At 42.0% G+C, this 17,822-nt stretch overlaps 1 protein-coding gene across 6 annotated transcripts in view; it reads left to right on the forward strand.

The window, feature by feature from the left end:
• The window catches only part of BEST3 (bestrophin 3), a 35,511-nt gene that overhangs the window by 755 nt on the left and 16,934 nt on the right, over positions 1 to 17,822 (forward strand). The window contains exons 2-8 of one of the 6 annotated variants that reach the window (XM_061639760.1): positions 1,396 to 1,491; positions 2,583 to 2,830; positions 6,274 to 6,368; positions 8,259 to 8,492; positions 9,913 to 10,067; positions 12,905 to 12,982; positions 13,576 to 13,728. In XM_061639760.1, coding sequence (XP_061495744.1) covers positions 8,330 to 8,492; positions 9,913 to 10,067; positions 12,905 to 12,982; positions 13,576 to 13,728 — 549 coding nt within the window. In that variant the 5' untranslated portion in view covers positions 1,396 to 1,491; positions 2,583 to 2,830; positions 6,274 to 6,368; positions 8,259 to 8,329. Of the gene's footprint in view, positions 1 to 1,321; positions 1,492 to 2,582; positions 2,831 to 6,273; positions 6,369 to 8,258; positions 8,493 to 9,912; positions 10,068 to 12,904; positions 12,983 to 13,575; positions 13,729 to 17,822 lie in introns of all 6 variants that reach the window. The other 5 variants (XM_061639756.1, XM_061639757.1, XM_061639758.1 and 2 more) reach the window with 5 other exon arrangements.

Below are 17,822 nucleotides of genomic sequence, written 5' to 3' on the forward strand. Positions count from 1 at the left end.
TTTTAAAAAATACTGATTGTAGAGGCATAAAGTAGCCTTTATGGGGGGATTCTTGTTTGCTGATAATTATCAAACACATTTTAATTCATGGAGGATAAGGGTATCAAAGGCTGCTAGCCACATTGGCTATGCTCTGTCTTCACAGTCAGAGGCATCACGCTTCTGAATACCAGTTGCTGGAAACTGGAGGGGGGAAGTGTGCTCTTGTGCTCAGGTCCTGCTTGTGGGTTTCCCATAAGCATATGGTTGGCCATTGTGAGAACAGGAGGCTAGATGGGCCATTGGCCTGATCCAGCAGGCTCGTCTTATGTTTTTAAAGATAGTGTGACCACTTTATATGAACTGGTTTATTGTGTGTGTTTTTAGTGGACAGGCCTCAGAGGGAGGATGATGGGTAAAGCTGGGTTTTAATAATTAATTTTTAATATGGTCTTTTAAAATTCATGTTAAAAATCTATTGTAAACTCTTGGAAAAGTTTGAAATTAAATGAATAAATAAATCTTGTTATTTTTAATATGGATTGGGGGGTAAAGTGTAATCCCACCATCCATTACATATGGCTAATTATGTAATCCTATGCAAGTCTACCTGGAAGTAAATCACACTGAATTCAACAAGGCTTTTTCCCAGGTAAGTGCATAGGGGAATACAGCCTAAATTCCACAGATTTCAGTAAAGCAAGATAGCAGTTCAAATATTTATTAGGTGATTTCTTAACCACAGTTGATGCATACTGCCACTAAAATCAAAGATAATACTTTTTCATTCTCTGGATTCCAATTGGCTTAATCAGTGCTCTGAAAATGTTTCAACTAGAGGATCTGCTAATGGAATATTTGCCTTGGTTCGGAAACATTTACCCCTGCTACTGCTGAGTCTACCCAGCAGATGGAAAGTCACATTCTAAGTAACATGTTGAAACCCCAATAAGAGATCAGAGGGTGTGTTGATTTTTCTATGCATGTTGTAGCTTCATTGCTAATGGCTTGTTAGGCTGATATCAGAATGGCTTGGTGGTTGAGTAAGGCAGAATATATTCTATCTATCAGCAGGACTGCCACTCCAGTTCAGGATCTGGTGTGTGTGCTACAATATTGATAAACTACACCGTGTTCAAATCCCTTGGCGCTGTGTGGTGCACCTTGGGAAAATATAGGCTGTGCCTGTTGAAATCACAGCAGGTATCCAGATTGTAAATGCTGTGAATTATCTGATAACACTGTTCATAGTGGTAGCTGCTGTGATGGTGTATGACTAAGCCAATATTCTACATCAAATATTATTGGTTACCTGTTGTGTTTTGGCCTTCCATTTCCCCAGAAGCAATCAGCAGAGAAGATGACAGTCACATACTCCAGTAAAGTAGCAAATGCCACTTTCTTTGGGTTCCACAGATTACTTCTCAAGTGGAAAGGAAGCATCTACAAACTGCTTTACAGAGAATTTTTTCTCTTTGCTTGTCTTTACACAGCGATAAGTCTATTATACAGGTACATCTTTTTCACCTCATGGAACACTCTGTATTGTAAACTTTCCTTGCATAATGATTGATTTTATAATAAACAAGAGTGATCTCCAACAAAATGTTGCAGTGTGGAATTTTCTGTTCAGCATTCTGTTGTAGCCAGTCCTGCCCTTTCCCAGGTTCCTCTGTTCCAGAGATGGCTAACCTGTGGCCCTCCAGGTGTTGTTGGAATTCCAGCCACTATCAGCTCCTTCCACCATGGCCAATAGTCAGGGATGATGGGAGTTGTAGTCCAGCAATATTTGGAGGACCAAAAATTAACCGCCTCTACTTTATTCCATTGCCCCGCCAACAGTGTTCTATGGCCACCGAGCATCTTCATTCCTCACTGGGCTGTTTTTCCCACCTCACACGTGGGTTCCCTCTCACCCTAAAATATTTTTTGTACTTCTCCAAACCTGATTTTCTCCAAGTCTGCAGGTATCTGTGTGGATAGTGCTGTTTTGGCTACGAAAAGATTGGTATGCAAAGAATGACTCAAAGAAATACGATTACATGGGGCATAAGCACTCACCAAGACATTCTCCTGCACAAACTCCACTGAAATTAATAGAAGGGCTCTGTCTGTCTGTCTGTCTGTCTGTCTGTCTGTCTGTCTGTCTGTCTGTCTGTCTGTCTATCTATCTATCTATCTATCTATCTTTCTGACATTTATATCCTGCTTTTCTTGTGTCATGGAACCCGAGGCAGTGCACATGTGGTTCCCCATCCAGGTATTCAGCAGATCCATAGACGCATAGGAAGCTGCCTTTTACCCAGTATTGTAGTGGCAAATGCAGCAGGTCCCTTCATAATAGTCACTCCACACCCCCTCACAGGCTTATTTCCCACTTTATCTCATCTCCCTTGCTCTCCATGTCATCTTCCAGTTCATACTCCATTACAATAGACACTTCTAGGAGCCAATCAGCATGAAAGGGAAGGCTGTGTATTAGCTAATGAGAAGAGTCTTCTCAGTGACTAACTCACCTCCTTTCACTCTGATTGGGTCCAATCAACACAAAAGGACAAGGACTTTTCTCAGTGGCTAACACGCTTCGTTTTCACACTGATCAGCTCATAGATAGAGACCTGGCTGGGACCCTGCTTCCAAAAAAGTAAGGGGTCTACAATCACCCATAACCCTGGATGGCTACACCCCTGCTTTTACCAAGTCAGACTATTGGTCCATCCAGCTCAGTATTGTCTACTCTGAGTGGCAGTGGATCTCCATTGAACCTGGGACCTTCTGCATGCAAAGCAGATGCTCTACCATGAAGCTACAGCCTCTTCCTCTCAGACGTGCTTAATTTAACTTCAGTAAGGTGATGGCCTCATGTGATTTTAGACTAAATGATGATCCTGTTTGCTTTTGTGCAGCTCCTATGCATTTGGTTGCAAAATGAGGAAGCAGATTGTCTTGCAGATGGGACAGGGGGCACCACTACACCAACTGACAATTAAATGAAAAACTCTCTGATATTCAAAATCAAAAGTATTATGAAAACAATGTTACCTTCCTTATGAAGACCAATATTCAATTATAATAATATATCTATAGAAGAACAATAACCAAGCAAAAGTAATAATACTGTCTTGCAAAAACAGGCCCATTTATGTATTATGGGTTTTCCTATCTAATAATAATAATATTTATTTAATGTCTGCAAGTAGGGCTGAGTGTCGATTGCTTCCTGAGGCATACTTCGCCAGAGCTTTTGATTTCTTAATAATCCCATCACATGATATGTTCCCCAGGGACATTAAGACTGGCCCCGTCTCTGACGACATTTAGGCAAGCAGCAAAAAACACTTTTATGCTGCTTGGCTTTTAATGGTTTTTAATTTACTCTGTTCTTTTAAGTTTTTTTAATGTTCTGTTTTAATTTTGTTGTTGTATTTTAATTTTATTATTGTATATTTGTTTTTGCTTGTTAACTGCCTCGAGAGGCCTCCTTACGACTGAAAGGTGATATAAAATCGTTTTTATAAATGAATAAATGGGAACAAAATAGTTAGTCAATTGCTTCTTGTTACAGGATCTTTTGGAGAATGTTCTGAATAGTAATGAGAGCTATTTCGAAGCCTATTTTGACATAAAGTGGTACATCAATTCTAATTCTAATTCTAATTCTAGTTCTTGTTGTTGTTGTTGTTGTTGTTGTTGTTATTATTATTATTATTATTGCCAAAGAACAGCCTTCTCTCCCACCTTTGCTCCTTAACTAGGAGGATGGGTCGAGATATTTTTGAAATGAGAAACTGCAGTTTGAGTCAGACAGAAAAAGAGAGAGCTCAGACAGGAAACTAACAGTGTTTTCAGGTACTCGTGGTCTCCCTAAAGATAGATGGGGAACTTGTGGCCCTCCAGATGTTGTTGGACTCACACTCCCATTAGGCCCAGCCAGTATGGCTGGTTGTCAGGGCTGATGGAAACTGTAGTCCAACAATGTGTGAAAGACTACAGTTTTCCCACCCATATCCTAGGGACCTGATGCTCACATCAGTGGACTCTGGCTGCCTGTTGGAATATTTAAGCAGTGGACTTCCACCTGTGCTTAACCTACGCAAACAAAGAGAAATATTACAAAATGCCAAAAAAACCCACCACTTTTCAAAGGAAATGAAGCCCATGTAAGTAGCACTGTGCCCCTGGAACTTCTCACTGCTTGGAAAATTGGGGTGCACGTAATAATATTTTCCATGGAATTTTTTTATTGCAATTGTGTGTTATTACAGGTACCTATGTCAGCAACAAACACCATTGCGTTAGTAATAGTGGTAGCATCAGACTGTATGCTCACATTGAGCAGCGCCATGGTGACCTGCAAAGCTTCAGCTCAGCTTCAAGTTGTAAGTGAATTCAACTCCTGCAAATTCCACACAGAATTCAGTTCCACACAGAGCTGAATGCTGTGTGGAGTTGCACTTTGATGTTGAGCTGAACCTGAATGGTGCATTTCACAAGAGTGAAGGTGTTTGCCTCTGTTCTTATTATTTATTTATTTATTTATTTACCACCCCATAGCCGAAGCTCTCTGGGCGGTTTACAGCAATTAAAACATTAAAAACAAATATACAAATTTTAAAAACACATTTTTAAAAAGCAATTTAAGAACACAATTATGTACACAATTCATCATAGCTTGATCTGAGGCTGATGTGGATTTACAGGATTGTATCCAACTAACAGTGCCGGGTTCCTTCATTAATGGTCACACCACAGCCATGCCCCCAGGATTCAGTGTCTCTTCAGCAATTATAGAATTATAGAACCAGAATAAAAATGTTGTGTGCATAGGCTCCCCCGCTTTCTCAATCTTCTTCTCTAGGAGCTAAATGTTGCCAGAAACATTTTGATTTTAAGAATTCTGAAATGAAGGCAAATGTGGGGCTAGGATTTGGAATACCAAGACACTTTACCATAAAGCTCACTTCTCACTTACCCCAGGAGCCAATCAGCATGAAAGGGGAGGCCTAAGCTGCAGAGAAGACTTTTCTCATTGACTGACTCACCTCCTTTCATTCTGATTGACTTCAATAAGCACCAAAGGACAAGAAAGCATGTTGTTAGCCACTGGAAACAGTCTTCTCACTTGACTAACACGCTCCCCTTTCATGCTGATTTACGCATACATAGGGACAGCTGGTATAGCACAGTGGGGAGGAGAGCCTGGCTGGGAGTCCAGATTCTGTGAGTTCAAATCCCCGCTCATGTCTCCTGAGTGTCAAAGGCCAGCTAAAGATCACCCCCACAGTGAGTGGCTCAGGGGTTACGTGCCTGCCACCTATGCAGCCGTGGGCAAGCTGCATAGTCCCAAGGAGCCCCATTGCCCCCCAGCTGGCAGTTGCAGACAAGGAAGGGGCTGGCTTGTGCAGCTGTGGCAAGCTGAGCAGGCCCTAGCCAGCTGGGGAGGACTAGCCTCAGAGGGAGGCAATGGTAAACCCCCTCTGAATACCGCTTACCATGAAATCCCTAATCATAGGGTAGCCATAAGTCGGGATCAACTTAAAGGCAGTCCATTTCCATTTCAGGGACCCTGCTGGGACCCTGCTCCCCAAAAAGTAAGGGTTCTACAACCTCCTGTGCCCCCGGATGACTACACCCCTGCCAACTAAGTTTTCCTCAGTGTAGAATTAATAGACCTAAGTTATCTATGCCCATTAATTTCAACAGGTCTACTCTGTGTATGATTAACATTAGATACAACCCCCAGTTTGCATGTTTCACATCCTCCAATAAAACTACCTAAATAGCCCATCATTGCCATTGTTTGACCCCACCATGTATTATATAATTGGGCTTTGGACCTTGGATGGTATTGCGTTATTGTGTTCAATTGGAATTTGTAGAAATATTTATTTATTTATATCCCACCCTTCCTCCCAGCAGGAGCCCAGGGCGGCATATTGTAACAATGTATTGAATATTTCTCATTCTAACACATGTTGCTAACAGTGCTATCCTATACATCTCTATTCAGAAGCATATCCCTTTGAGTTCCTATACCCAGGAATCTAGTTGTAGAATGCATTTGATTTTGCATATCACAGAGTTTTCTATTCATTTGTCAGTTGAGGCCTTTGTCACAATTGTGAAATACACATCTAAGCTTCCTTATAATCTGCTTTGCAATTAATTACTTTTAATGCTGAATATTTCTGATTGCCCTTTTTCTATTCTTAATATGGGAATCACTTGCCCTTTACGTGAAACTAATTTAAAATACTATATCCTTCTCTTTTTCCTTTGTTTTTGTACTTGCAGATTTATTCTTACTGGAAGCCAAAAGCGGTACTTTGAAAAACTGTCCATTTACTGTGACAAGTACGCAGAACAAATCCCAGTAACTTTTGTGCTTGGTAAGCATATATCCCATAATGACTAAACTCACAACATGAGTTCATTTAGGACTCTGCCAATATCCTTCAAGCATGGGTGGGCAGGAGGTAGGTTGCAATCTACTGGATAGATTTCTGGGTGAGTTGCAGTAGATTGGCACAGATTTCTGACTCCCAAATTGTTTAAACGATAGCAACAACAAAAAGCCACCCTCCCAATTAAGCTGCTGAAATGAAAGGACATGGGGGGGGGCAAGAGTAATTGTTTTTTGTATGAATAGACTAAGAGCTCTGTTCTGGTACAAAAAACAAATTATTAGTTTGAGCACATGCTGAGAGACACCCTGTCCTTAATTTTGGCTACCTGTGTGCACCCCTGCTCCAGTCGGTGAACTTTGGAGTAGATAGAGATCCCACAAGCCCGATGTTTGCCCACCCCTTCTTTTAAACCATATCTAAAACTACATGTTATCACAGCAAACATATAGTCCAAAACCATTTGTCAAAGTTATGTGAAGGGAAGGCACATACAGGTCTGTATCAGGCTGCTTAATATTACATAAGAACATAAGAAGAGCCCTGCTGGATCAGGCCAATGGGCCATTTCATCCAGCATCCTGTTCTCACAGTGGCCAACTAGATGTCCCTGGGAAGCCCGCAAGCACAGCCTGAGTGTGACAGCACTTGCCCCATTGATAACTCCTAGCAACTGGCATTCAGAGGCATCCTGCTTCCAATGCTGGAGGGGGAACATAACCATTATGGCTAGTAGCCATTGATAGCCGCATCCTCCATGAATGTAGTTTTGCAATCCGCTCATATTTATGCGGTGACTTAATGATATGCACAGCATACCTTAAAAATATACTAGGACGTAGCCACACAGCAATTTTCCATACTCCCAGGTTGGCACTGTAGGGAGCAGCTAGGAAAACAACCCCCTTTCCCTGGTATGCAGGCTCACTGTAGGAAACAGAGTGCATACATCCTACCTTGATCCCCAGTTGCGGAGGACTATATGGAAGAGTGGGCCTGGAGAAGCTGAAGCTCCCCTCAGTGCAAGGACTGGATACATTGAAACAGAACACAGTTCTCTTTATGAAAGCCCTAGGAATATCCCCTTCGCTGTCTACACCAGTGAGGTTCCATGCATTAACTGCACATCATATACATCACGGTTGTGCATCTAGTGTGCAACTCAGCTTGCCATCTGCTCTGATGGTGAGTGCTGACGGTGCATTCACAGCATTGCTGACCATTTGAGGACAGGAGAAGTGTTAGCAATGGTTTCTCCCTGTTTGCCAAGTCTGGCCCTACTATTAGGCAGAGTGTGGCAGCTGCTCCAGGCTGTTGCTTTGGGATGTCATGAAAAGGCAAGATGTTGCTAGTTATTTTAATTATCATGATTGTATTATGAATGCCTCAGTTGTCAAAATTACATGGCCACCCTTGGGCATTGTACATCTTGACTTGTGGTGGGGGGTGGGAGTGTACTTGCTGCTCTGATTCAGGCCACAAGATTTCTTGGGCTGGTCTTGCTATTTTTTTTATTCTTTTAAGATATTTGATTTTAGAAAAAACTACAACAGAGATGAGGAACCTTCAGCCCTTCAGATGTTGCTGGATTTCTACTTCCATCATCCTTGACCATTGCCCATGCTGGCTGGGGCAGATGGAAGTTGGAGTCCAACAAAGGGCTCCCTTGAGAAGGAGGGCTGAATATCAATTTAAGTTAATAAAACATCTGGAGGGCCACAGGTTCCCCACACTGAGGTACAGGTACAGAGTGCTTGTCAATATAGAGTTGTTGTAACTCGAGGTGCACATTCAACTGTGCATGTTATTAAAAGATCCACAGGTATGTAAGATTTTCAGCAAGAAATGTGAATCAGGATTTTTCAAAATCTCCAGGGTTCTATGTTACTTTGGTGGTGAACCGTTGGTGGAACCAATTTGTAAATCTGCCATGGCCAGACAGAATTATGTTCTTGATCTCCAGTACTGTCCAGGGAAGAGATCAATATGGCCGCTTACTCAGGAGAACTCTAATGCGTTATGTGAATCTAACATCCCTCCTCATCTTCCGTTCAGTGAGCACAGCCGTCTATAAACGATTTCCGACAATGGACCATGTGGTAGAAGGAGGTATTGTCCATTTCTTTTCTTCTCCATCTCTGCCCCACCACAAGTGGCAGTAACTGAGCATTTGCACAATTTTCAGTGTATCAATAATGAATATAAATAAGTGACAGGGCTACAACGTCAAAAAGAAAAGCATAATGTCCATCCTCATCTTGAGAGTTGTTCCTCCAATAAGTACTTAGGATGGTGCAAGACCGTAGCAATAATGCTAAATATAGCATTATGGTATATGGATTCCACAAGCAGGTGCAGCTTGATTTTAAGAGCTTAGAGCTGAAATATTAGAAAGCCATCATTAGAATTTAAATAGCAGCTTTGCATAATCCCCTACCTTATCCCATAAGGATCCCCATGTGCACAACCATGAAGACAAGATCCTGTTTATTTAGGGGCCCAGCACTGGGTGTGCAGCCGTCTGCAACTTCCACAGTCCTGTGGATCACAGTGCTTGCTTTCAGTGGGGCGTGAGGCCCAATTTGAAGCCCTAATACTTCTTTCCCCTCCATGGTAAGAAAGCAACTTGCTTGGTTAAGTAACCCTTTGCCCTTCTGCTGGATCAAATTCACAACTAGCTACAGGTATGTTTTGAAAGAGAAATAGTGTTTTTAAAGGGAGATTGCTTCCACATCTCCTGCATCTCACCTAGGTTGGCCCTTTGTTGTGTGACTAACTTGCCCATTGATTTCAGTGGGACTTAGGTTCCTACTAGCTTCTTCTAGATCTGGACCACTGGACTTCATTATTTAGGGATGACCAGTTTCTGTTCTCCAGACACTTGTTCAGGGGAGCGAGAAAATATGAATCCTTCATGCCTAGACAAGCGTAATAATAAAATCTGGCATTTCCTAGGAGCAAGAGCTTCACACAGAGCATCAGTACCTGACTGAAATGATTTTACAGGTTGTCTGAGGAGGAATGAATGTAACTGATAGTGCCACTTGGCTTTTCCAGAATGTATGTGAGATAGCAATTCAGGAAAGAATGGGTAGCCAACATGGTGCTCTCCAGATGGACTCCAATTTCCATCAGCCCCAGCCAGCATGGCCAATGGTCTGGGACAATGAGAGCTGCAATCCAACAACATCTGGAGGGCACCATATTGGCTACCCCTACAGTAAAGTAAATAGGTAACACATAGGGTGAGACATTGCTTCTTTTCATTGCAAGTGCAACTGACGGCATTTTTTGAAAACTGCACCTGGATTAAAAATTGGTTGGGCCACTGAAGGCTAGATAAAGATGTTTCAAGGGCCAGATTCACCTTGCAGGCCACCAGTTAGCCATCCCTGATTCTGTGTGGCTACTTAAAGGGGTGTATGGTTATACTGTTTATATATGAATTGCATGGGGCATGTGCTTCACAACATGTGCTCTCAGAAGAACTGTACGAGATCCATAGCCAGCTATATTTCTATATAAACAGGTTTTATGACACCAGAGGAAAGGAAAATATTTGATGATCTTAAGTCTCCCCACCTGAAATACTGGATTCCCTTTGTCTGGTTTGGAAATTTGGCAGCAAAAGCAAGACAAGATGGAAGGATCAGAGACAGTGTAGACTTGCAGACGCTGATGACAGTAAGTAAGCCAATGCAGCACAAAGCTATGCGGGGGGGGGGGGATGCTCAAAAAACCCAGGGATAGAATGTGCTCCTTCTTAAACTTGTCTGTTCTATACATGCCACATTCCAGTTCCCCCCCTCCATTATTTCATGTTCATTGCATTACTCCAAGGGGTGGCCATACAGACAAAGAGCCCCTTCACGCCCCAGTCTTCCATTTGTTCAAGTTTTGAATGTCTTATTTTTATTGCATTTGTAGTCTATTTCAGGGCTGGCACCAGGTTTTGAGGGAGGGCATAGACAAAGTGACCTCTTCTGAGCCTCCTCTGGCTTACCTAACAGCAGCTCCAGGCAGTTGTGCCTGGGAGCCAACATTTCAGTTTCCCACAATATCCTCAATGTAGTGTCACTCCAGCACATTGTCAGTAAGGATGTGCTAGAATGCTGCCCAACTCAGATTTGGTACCAAATTTTCCATTAATTCGCTTACTCTCTTTCGTTACGGATTGGATTTTTATGTTGTGATTTTCTGCAACTATTTTGAAAAAAAATATTTTAAAAAAATCCACCTATAAAATATCAGTATTAAGAACAATAATTTTATAGCCATTTCCTTTCATTTGTTGTTGTTGTTGTTGTTGTTGTTATTTAATTTGTATCCCACCCTTCCTCCCAGCAGGAGCCCAGGGTGGCAAACAAAGCACTAAAAACACTTTAAAACATCATAAAAACAGATCTTAAAATACATTAAAACAAAAACTTGTCAATATGCTTGTTTATTGTCATTTATCAATATTTCCTTTTAAAATATTGATATTTCATTTCCAAAATGTTGCTATTAATAACAATATTTGTTGTGAGGGGGGAAAATGGATCTGTAAAAGCAGTAGCTAGTGGACAGAGAATGAACATGAATTGATACTGGCCTATTAGAAAGATGGGATGCTTTCGAACTGGCACCAGCTAACGGATCCCATCCCTAACTGTGAGACCCTAAAATGGCTGTTCCTGGCCCCAGATGCTTTTCCAAAGGGAAACACAGAATAGGCATCAGTTGTGGGCCCTGTTGGGGTCCTGCCAGCTACACAAAGATGCTATCTGCAAATACTAGACCTGGCCCACTACGCAATATTATTATTGTTGTTGTTGTTGTCTTTATTTATACCCCGCCATTTTTCCAAAACTGGAACTCATGGCGGCTTCCAGATAAAAATACATATAATTAAAAACATACAAAGTCTACATTAAAATAAGATTAAACTATTTCCAATATTAAAACCTTACACACATATAGCTAAAAGAGTTCAAACTAGTTTAAAAATAATATAATAAACATTAGCAATGCAGCACCCTTCACGCTATCTTTAACAGCCTCCAATTCCAAAGGCTTGTTGGAATAAGGTCTTTGTTTGTCGGCGGAAGGACTGCAAGGAGGGGGTCATTTTTACCTCCCTAGGAAGGGAATTCCAAAGCCTAGGGGCAGCCACCGAGAAGGCCCTCTCACGCCTCCCCACTAGTCGTACTTGAGAAGATGTGGGTATCAAGAGAAGGGCCTCTCCTGAGGATCTCAGGGCCCGGGCAGGCTCATACAGGGAGATACGGTCTGATAAATAGCCTGGACCTAAGCCATATGGATGCAGGATTTGCGTACATGATGTATCCATGCCATATAAGATGTTCAATGTGCATGTATGCATTTTATCACAGTCACTCACATGCACTCTTTGTTGAATGGGCACTGATGTTATAATTTATCTTCTGAATAAAAAATTTTAAAAAATAACAACACAATGCTTTCCACACAGATCAACAAGTGAAGTTGAACTGTTTGTACTGTTTGTTTCAGCTGTTAAGTGGATAGTTGGGTAGATAGCCTGTGACAAGCACCACCCCAACCCCAGCACCCCAGGTAGGTACCTGGGGTACCTACCCTCATATCTGACCCTGGGAACCACATGCATATATGCATTAAGCAACTGCTAAGGAATACTTCATACTTTGAACATATGAGGCCACCCTGGAGCTTTTTTTCATTACATGTATCCAAAAGGTACAATTGTCATGGGTCCAGGACAAATCATTCCTGCTCCCCAAGCATATTATGTCAGTGAACACTTTGGGGGGGGATATATGTAGCAATTTCACATGTTGCAATGTAAAAATAAGTACACACTAAGGCTGTAATCCTAACCATGTCAACTCAGAAGTAAGTCCCATTGAATTCAATGAGGCTTACCCAGGTAAATGAGGTTAGGATTGCAGCCTAAATCTATGATGTTTGCATTGCCAGAGGTTGGATAATAAATCACTCCAAAAATGTAGTTCTGATATGCTTGGCAAGTACTGGTGACACACAGGATCTACTCATAGAACTTCAAAGGTGTTCTCAGAAAAGACAGTGTTATATTGTCAGCAGTCATACACTATAAGCAACAAACATCCTCCCTCGGTCCGTAGCAATGGTATAATTGAAGAGCCCAGGACACACAGGCTACAGTTGTGTAGTTTAGTCTGCAATCCTGTCTACACACACACCTGGGAGCAAGCTCCATTTAATTCAGTGGGAGTTACTTCTCAGCAGACATGTATAGATTGCACTGTTGATTTTATATGATGTTTTTGGCCCTAGTGTTCCAACTCAAAGATCTGCAGAGTCCCCCTAGGCAGTCCACTGCCTGTACCTAGCCTGCTCTGTCATTCAGTGACAACAGATCCGCTAAGCCAATTACAGCTAGAGAGTCCGCTATACTACCTGCCAAGCTGCACTGTGCTAATAATAGTAAGAATGATGCCATGCCATTCTTTTCAGCGACTACATCAGACATTTTCTTTGTGTGTATTTTTTCCATTTAGGAGATGAATCGGTATCGATCATGGTGTAGCCTGCTATTTGGTTATGACTGGGTTGGAATTCCACTAGTGTACACACAGGTATAGACATGAACACTTTTGTTATATCCAGAGACTAAGATGAATTTGAAGAGGGGGTGGGTGAACTGGATCTTAGGATGCTGAAAAGTTTAAAGCTTTGTATATATTCAAGGCATGAAGTGTTTGTCTCTCTCCCTCTGCCCCTTTCTGCTTTCACAAATGGTTTATTTTAGGGATGGGAAACCTGTGACCCTCCAGACGCTGTTGGACTCCAACTCCCATCAGCCCCAGCAAGCATTGCCAATCATCAGGGATGATCGGAGTTGAGTCTAGCAACACTGGGAACCGGGAGGGCTATAGGTTCCCTGACCCTGGTTTATTCGCTTCCAAGAGTTGAGAAGGAATTGGAAAAACACTCAGTGAAGGCCAAACCATAGTAGTCCAACTGTGGAGCTGTCCACCTTCTGCCATGATGCATTTCCCTCACCTGGCATGAGAATGTCTTGTACTGAAGATGGGAAACAGGAATTTGGAAATTCACTGTATCTGTCTAGAAAACGTTAATATATATTCTCTTTTGTATATCCAGCCCACTTCTTCATTATCCATTAATGATCATAGTCATGGAATAATGTGGTCTTAATTCATTTTAGGTTGTAACACTCGCTGTCTATACCTTCTTCTTCACATGCCTGATAGGACGTCAGTTTTTGGACCCTGACCAACACTATCAAGGTCATGATTTAGATCTTTATATTCCTATCTTCACATTGTTACAGTTTTTCTTCTATGCAGGATGGCTAAAGGTAAATTGTCTCTGTAGTTTCCCAGTGTGTATTTTTGGTAATTTTTGTTCAGATTCAATCTGTCAGCCTTGAATTTTACAGAACACTTCATCAAGCGTGTGTGTGTGTGAGAGAGAGAGAGTGAGAGAGTGAGTGAGTGAGAGAGTGAGAGAGAGAGTGAGAGAGAGAGAGAGAGAGAGAGTGAGAGAGAGAGTGAGAGAGAGAGAGAGTGAGAGAGAGAGTGAGAGAGAGAGAGAGAGAGAGTGAGAGAGAGAGTGAGAGACAGTGAAAGAGAGAGTGAGTGAGAGAGAGAGAGATGTGTAGTATTTATTTAAAGAGTTCTTCAAGCCAAGTCAATGGAAGTAAAGGGCCCCCTTTTAAAAATATCTATATCCAAGCATCCTCCTAAATCCAGAGAGAAATCCAAACAGAAGTCCATTTCACTCACACAAGGGCAAGGCTAGATACAACCCACCGTGTTTTACAGAGCAGGCCAGCGACTTGCCTAACTTCAGTGTCTCATAATGTCAACTGAGGCTAACATAGAATAACCATGTTTTTTCTAAAAAGATCCTATAAAGCTTTGCCCATGCCGTTATAGACATAAGTGTTTCTAGGTGATGCACAATAAGGTCTGTTCCGTTAGGGTTACAATCTAATAGACACAATAAAAAAGGAAAAAGGGATGAAGAGGGACATTTAGCAATGATCCAGTTGCACTACAACATCACATATACAAATTGTTTTAACAGAGATAAATACCTGGATATCAGATGTATGTACAGAAGTGCTAGGGCAACCCAGCCGTATTTCTTACACTTTTCACACTGCTGATAGTGCGCGCTACAAAACATTTGGCATTTACAACTACTGTGTTAGCAGTGTTCCTGGATCACTCTCCTGGCAAATCCCAAGTATTCTACACAGTGTCCTGTCCATTATCAGCAATGCAAATGTGTTCAGCCACTTGTCTTAGCTTTACAAACAGCCAACTATCAGCAATGCAAGTTCTGCCAGCATTATACATAGCCTGTTATCATTACTCTGAATGTTATTCCATCTCTTAAAATCCCACTGACAAGACTGTGTGTTTGTGAATAGAAGAATCTGTCAGCCTTGAATTTTACTGAACACTTAAGAGTGTGTGTGTGTGTGTGAGTGAGTGAGTGAGTGAGTGAGTGAGAGAGAGAGAGAGAGAGAGAGAAAGAGAGAGAGAGAGATTAAAATCACCCCACTCTCTGCTCTGGACTCCCCATCCACCCTGTAGCTCCAATCCAGAGGGGGACATCAGGCCAACCCACCCTGGGTCAACCCGGGGACCATCTGCCCTGGCTCAGAGCCATTCCAAATAGGTTTGGAGGCAGGGCTCATGTTTAATTAGGGTAAAAAACCCACCCTATTTCAACATATGGCAGGGAGGGGGAAGGGGAAGAAGGAGAAGTTGTGTCTCCTCTCCCCCTTCCACCAGAACAGAGTCAATTTATCCTGTGCAATGCTGTTTTGCAGGAAAGCCCCTTACATAACAGAACCCCCAGAGGATCACTGCCTCTCCTCATCAGGCAGGAAGGAGAGCCGTGGCTTCCTCTTCTTCCTGCCTGATGCCCTGCTCCCAACCGGTCTGGGATGCTCTGGTTCATCCAATCTGACCCATAGTGATGGGTGGCTGTCAGAACCCCACTAAGTCAAGGTCCAAAAATGTCCAAATGGGCCCGATTTGGCTCAGGACTTGGGCTTTGGCCAACTCCAGTGCACAGGCCTAGCTTTAAGGCTGCCTCTAAGGGCAACAAAACCACTTACAAGGTTAAAAGTACAAGGGGAGAGATATGCGTGAGCTGCCAAAGTTTTCTGTTTTTGCCACTGTAGATATCACGGTAGATGAGGAGACAAGTGGCTGTCTAACAATTGTCCTATGAAGTATTTGCAACTCCTAAGATCTGCAAGAAAATGAGCTCCATAGTACACTGACAGACATCTAGGCAGACCTCATTGCAATAGTCCATCCACAAAGTAACAAAAACATGTATGATTCGGCAAGATTCCATGTCTCCAGGAAAGGATACAGAAGGAAATTTAACAGGGATAAGTGCAAAGTTCTACTTGGCTCAGCAATTCTACATGTGAGAAAGATCTTGGAATTGTTGTTGATTATAAGCTGAACATGAGCCAACAATGTGATGTTTTGCAGCGTGTTTGCAGTGTGGCTGCAAAAAAGGCAAATACTATTTTAGGCTGCATTAACAGAAGTATAGTTTCCAAATCATGTGAAGTACTAGTTCCCCTCTATTCGACATGGGTTAGGCCTCATCTTGAGTACTGTGTCCAGTTCTGGACACTGCACTTTAAGAAGGATGCAGACAAACTGAAATGGGTTCAGAGGAGGGCAACAAGGATGATCAGGGGACTCAAAACAAAGCCCTATGAAGAGAGACTGAAAGAACTGGGCATATTTAGCCTTGAGAAGAGAAGACTGAGGGGATATATGATAGCACTCTTCAGGTACTTGAAAGGTTGTCACACAGAGGAGGGTCAGGATCTCTTCTCAATCGTCCCATAATGCAGGACATGGAATAATGGGCTCAAGTTACAGAAAGCTAGATTTTGACTGAACATCAGGAAGAACTTTTCAACTGTTAGAGCAATTACCAATGACATAGGGAGGTGGTGGGCTGTCCAACTCTGGAGACATTCAAGAGGTAGCTGGACAGCCACCTGTCGGGTATGTTTTAAGCTGGAATCCTGCATTGAGCAGGGGATTGGACTTGATGGCCTAATAGGCCCTTCCAACTCTACTATTCTATATATTTTAATCTGATTTTACCATATGAAGTATGCTATGTTTATATTGTAAGTCACACACATCCTAAGCCCTAGGTACGGGACAGGCTACAAATTTTAATCATTAAGAAGACTTGCCTCAATAAAGTTGGTACATCAATATTATAATAAATAATAGTGGATCATTTTAAAAGAACAATTCAGTCAAGAGTGTTTGCTCTGATTTCAAGCATCCCATCTTGTCAATCAGGAACAATATATTCTTGTCATGGTATGCATTTATTGGCCCCTTTCCAAAGCAGCATGCATCATTAAAATAAAATACACATACACATATAAATGAAATTTAAAACACACCCATATAATAAAAATTCCAGCCTAATACAATTTCATCATAAGAGCTTCCTAAAATCACAACGTAACTAAAAGTAGCAGCGCTTTTGGGCCTCCCTGTTAAAAGCCCGTGCCACAGGTTCTTATTGCTAGTACTCTACTCAGTGGGTCAAACTCCCCTGTCTTCCTGACAGCATCCACAAAGCAGACCTTGTCACAGTGAAATCACTAGTATGGAAACACCCTATGCTGAATTTTCTAGCTCGAGCAAAACAGGTTTGCTGAGGCTAAGGCACTGTCTGCAGTAATGATGTTAAAATAGTCATTACAGAACAGTCAGCCTGGTACAACAGTATGAGGAGTGCAAAATAATATTTTATTTGAAGAGTGTTTAATCCATCTCTCTTGCTGCACAAAGGAAATTTAATTATAAAAATGCACCTATTTCTCTGAATGCAAGCCAGTTTGCAAAGCTGGTTATTTGAAATCATTGCCTCGCTGCCAGTCATATTGGTTCTATATAGGAAAACAGTTCCCTTACATGAGGCCCTTTTAATCCTACTCTGTGTTGTCCTGGATTAGTCAATAATCCATTTAGTTCTCATGTCCAGGAAACCTAAAATAGCATGTAATTGTCCAGTGTTGTCTTCATTTTCAGACTATGATATCATGGGCCTCATGCCCATGGCAGGTCAGCTCTTCATCAAGCCAGTGCGATGTTTCCCCTTGCAGTCACTCTCATAGATACCTTTTACATTGATTTAAGGGTGTCCTGCAATGTGCTTATTTGTTCACAAATATCTGCCTAGCTAGGTTCAACAGGTCTAGTTGTCATACTTCTGTATTGTCAAGAGTTACATAATTGTACATGAGATCATAATCCGTCTTGAAACCAGTTTTGTGCTCCACTCAGCTTGTGGGAAATGCAGGTCTAATTCTCTGCTATGTTATAAAGCTCAGTAGGTAGCCTTGGGCAATTGGGGCCTCTCAGCCTAACTTACATTGCA

The sequence above is a fragment of the Rhineura floridana genome, chromosome 8 (genome assembly GCF_030035675.1).
Source record: "Rhineura floridana isolate rRhiFlo1 chromosome 8, rRhiFlo1.hap2, whole genome shotgun sequence".
NCBI classification, from domain to species: Eukaryota; Metazoa; Chordata; class Lepidosauria; order Squamata; family Rhineuridae; genus Rhineura; species Rhineura floridana.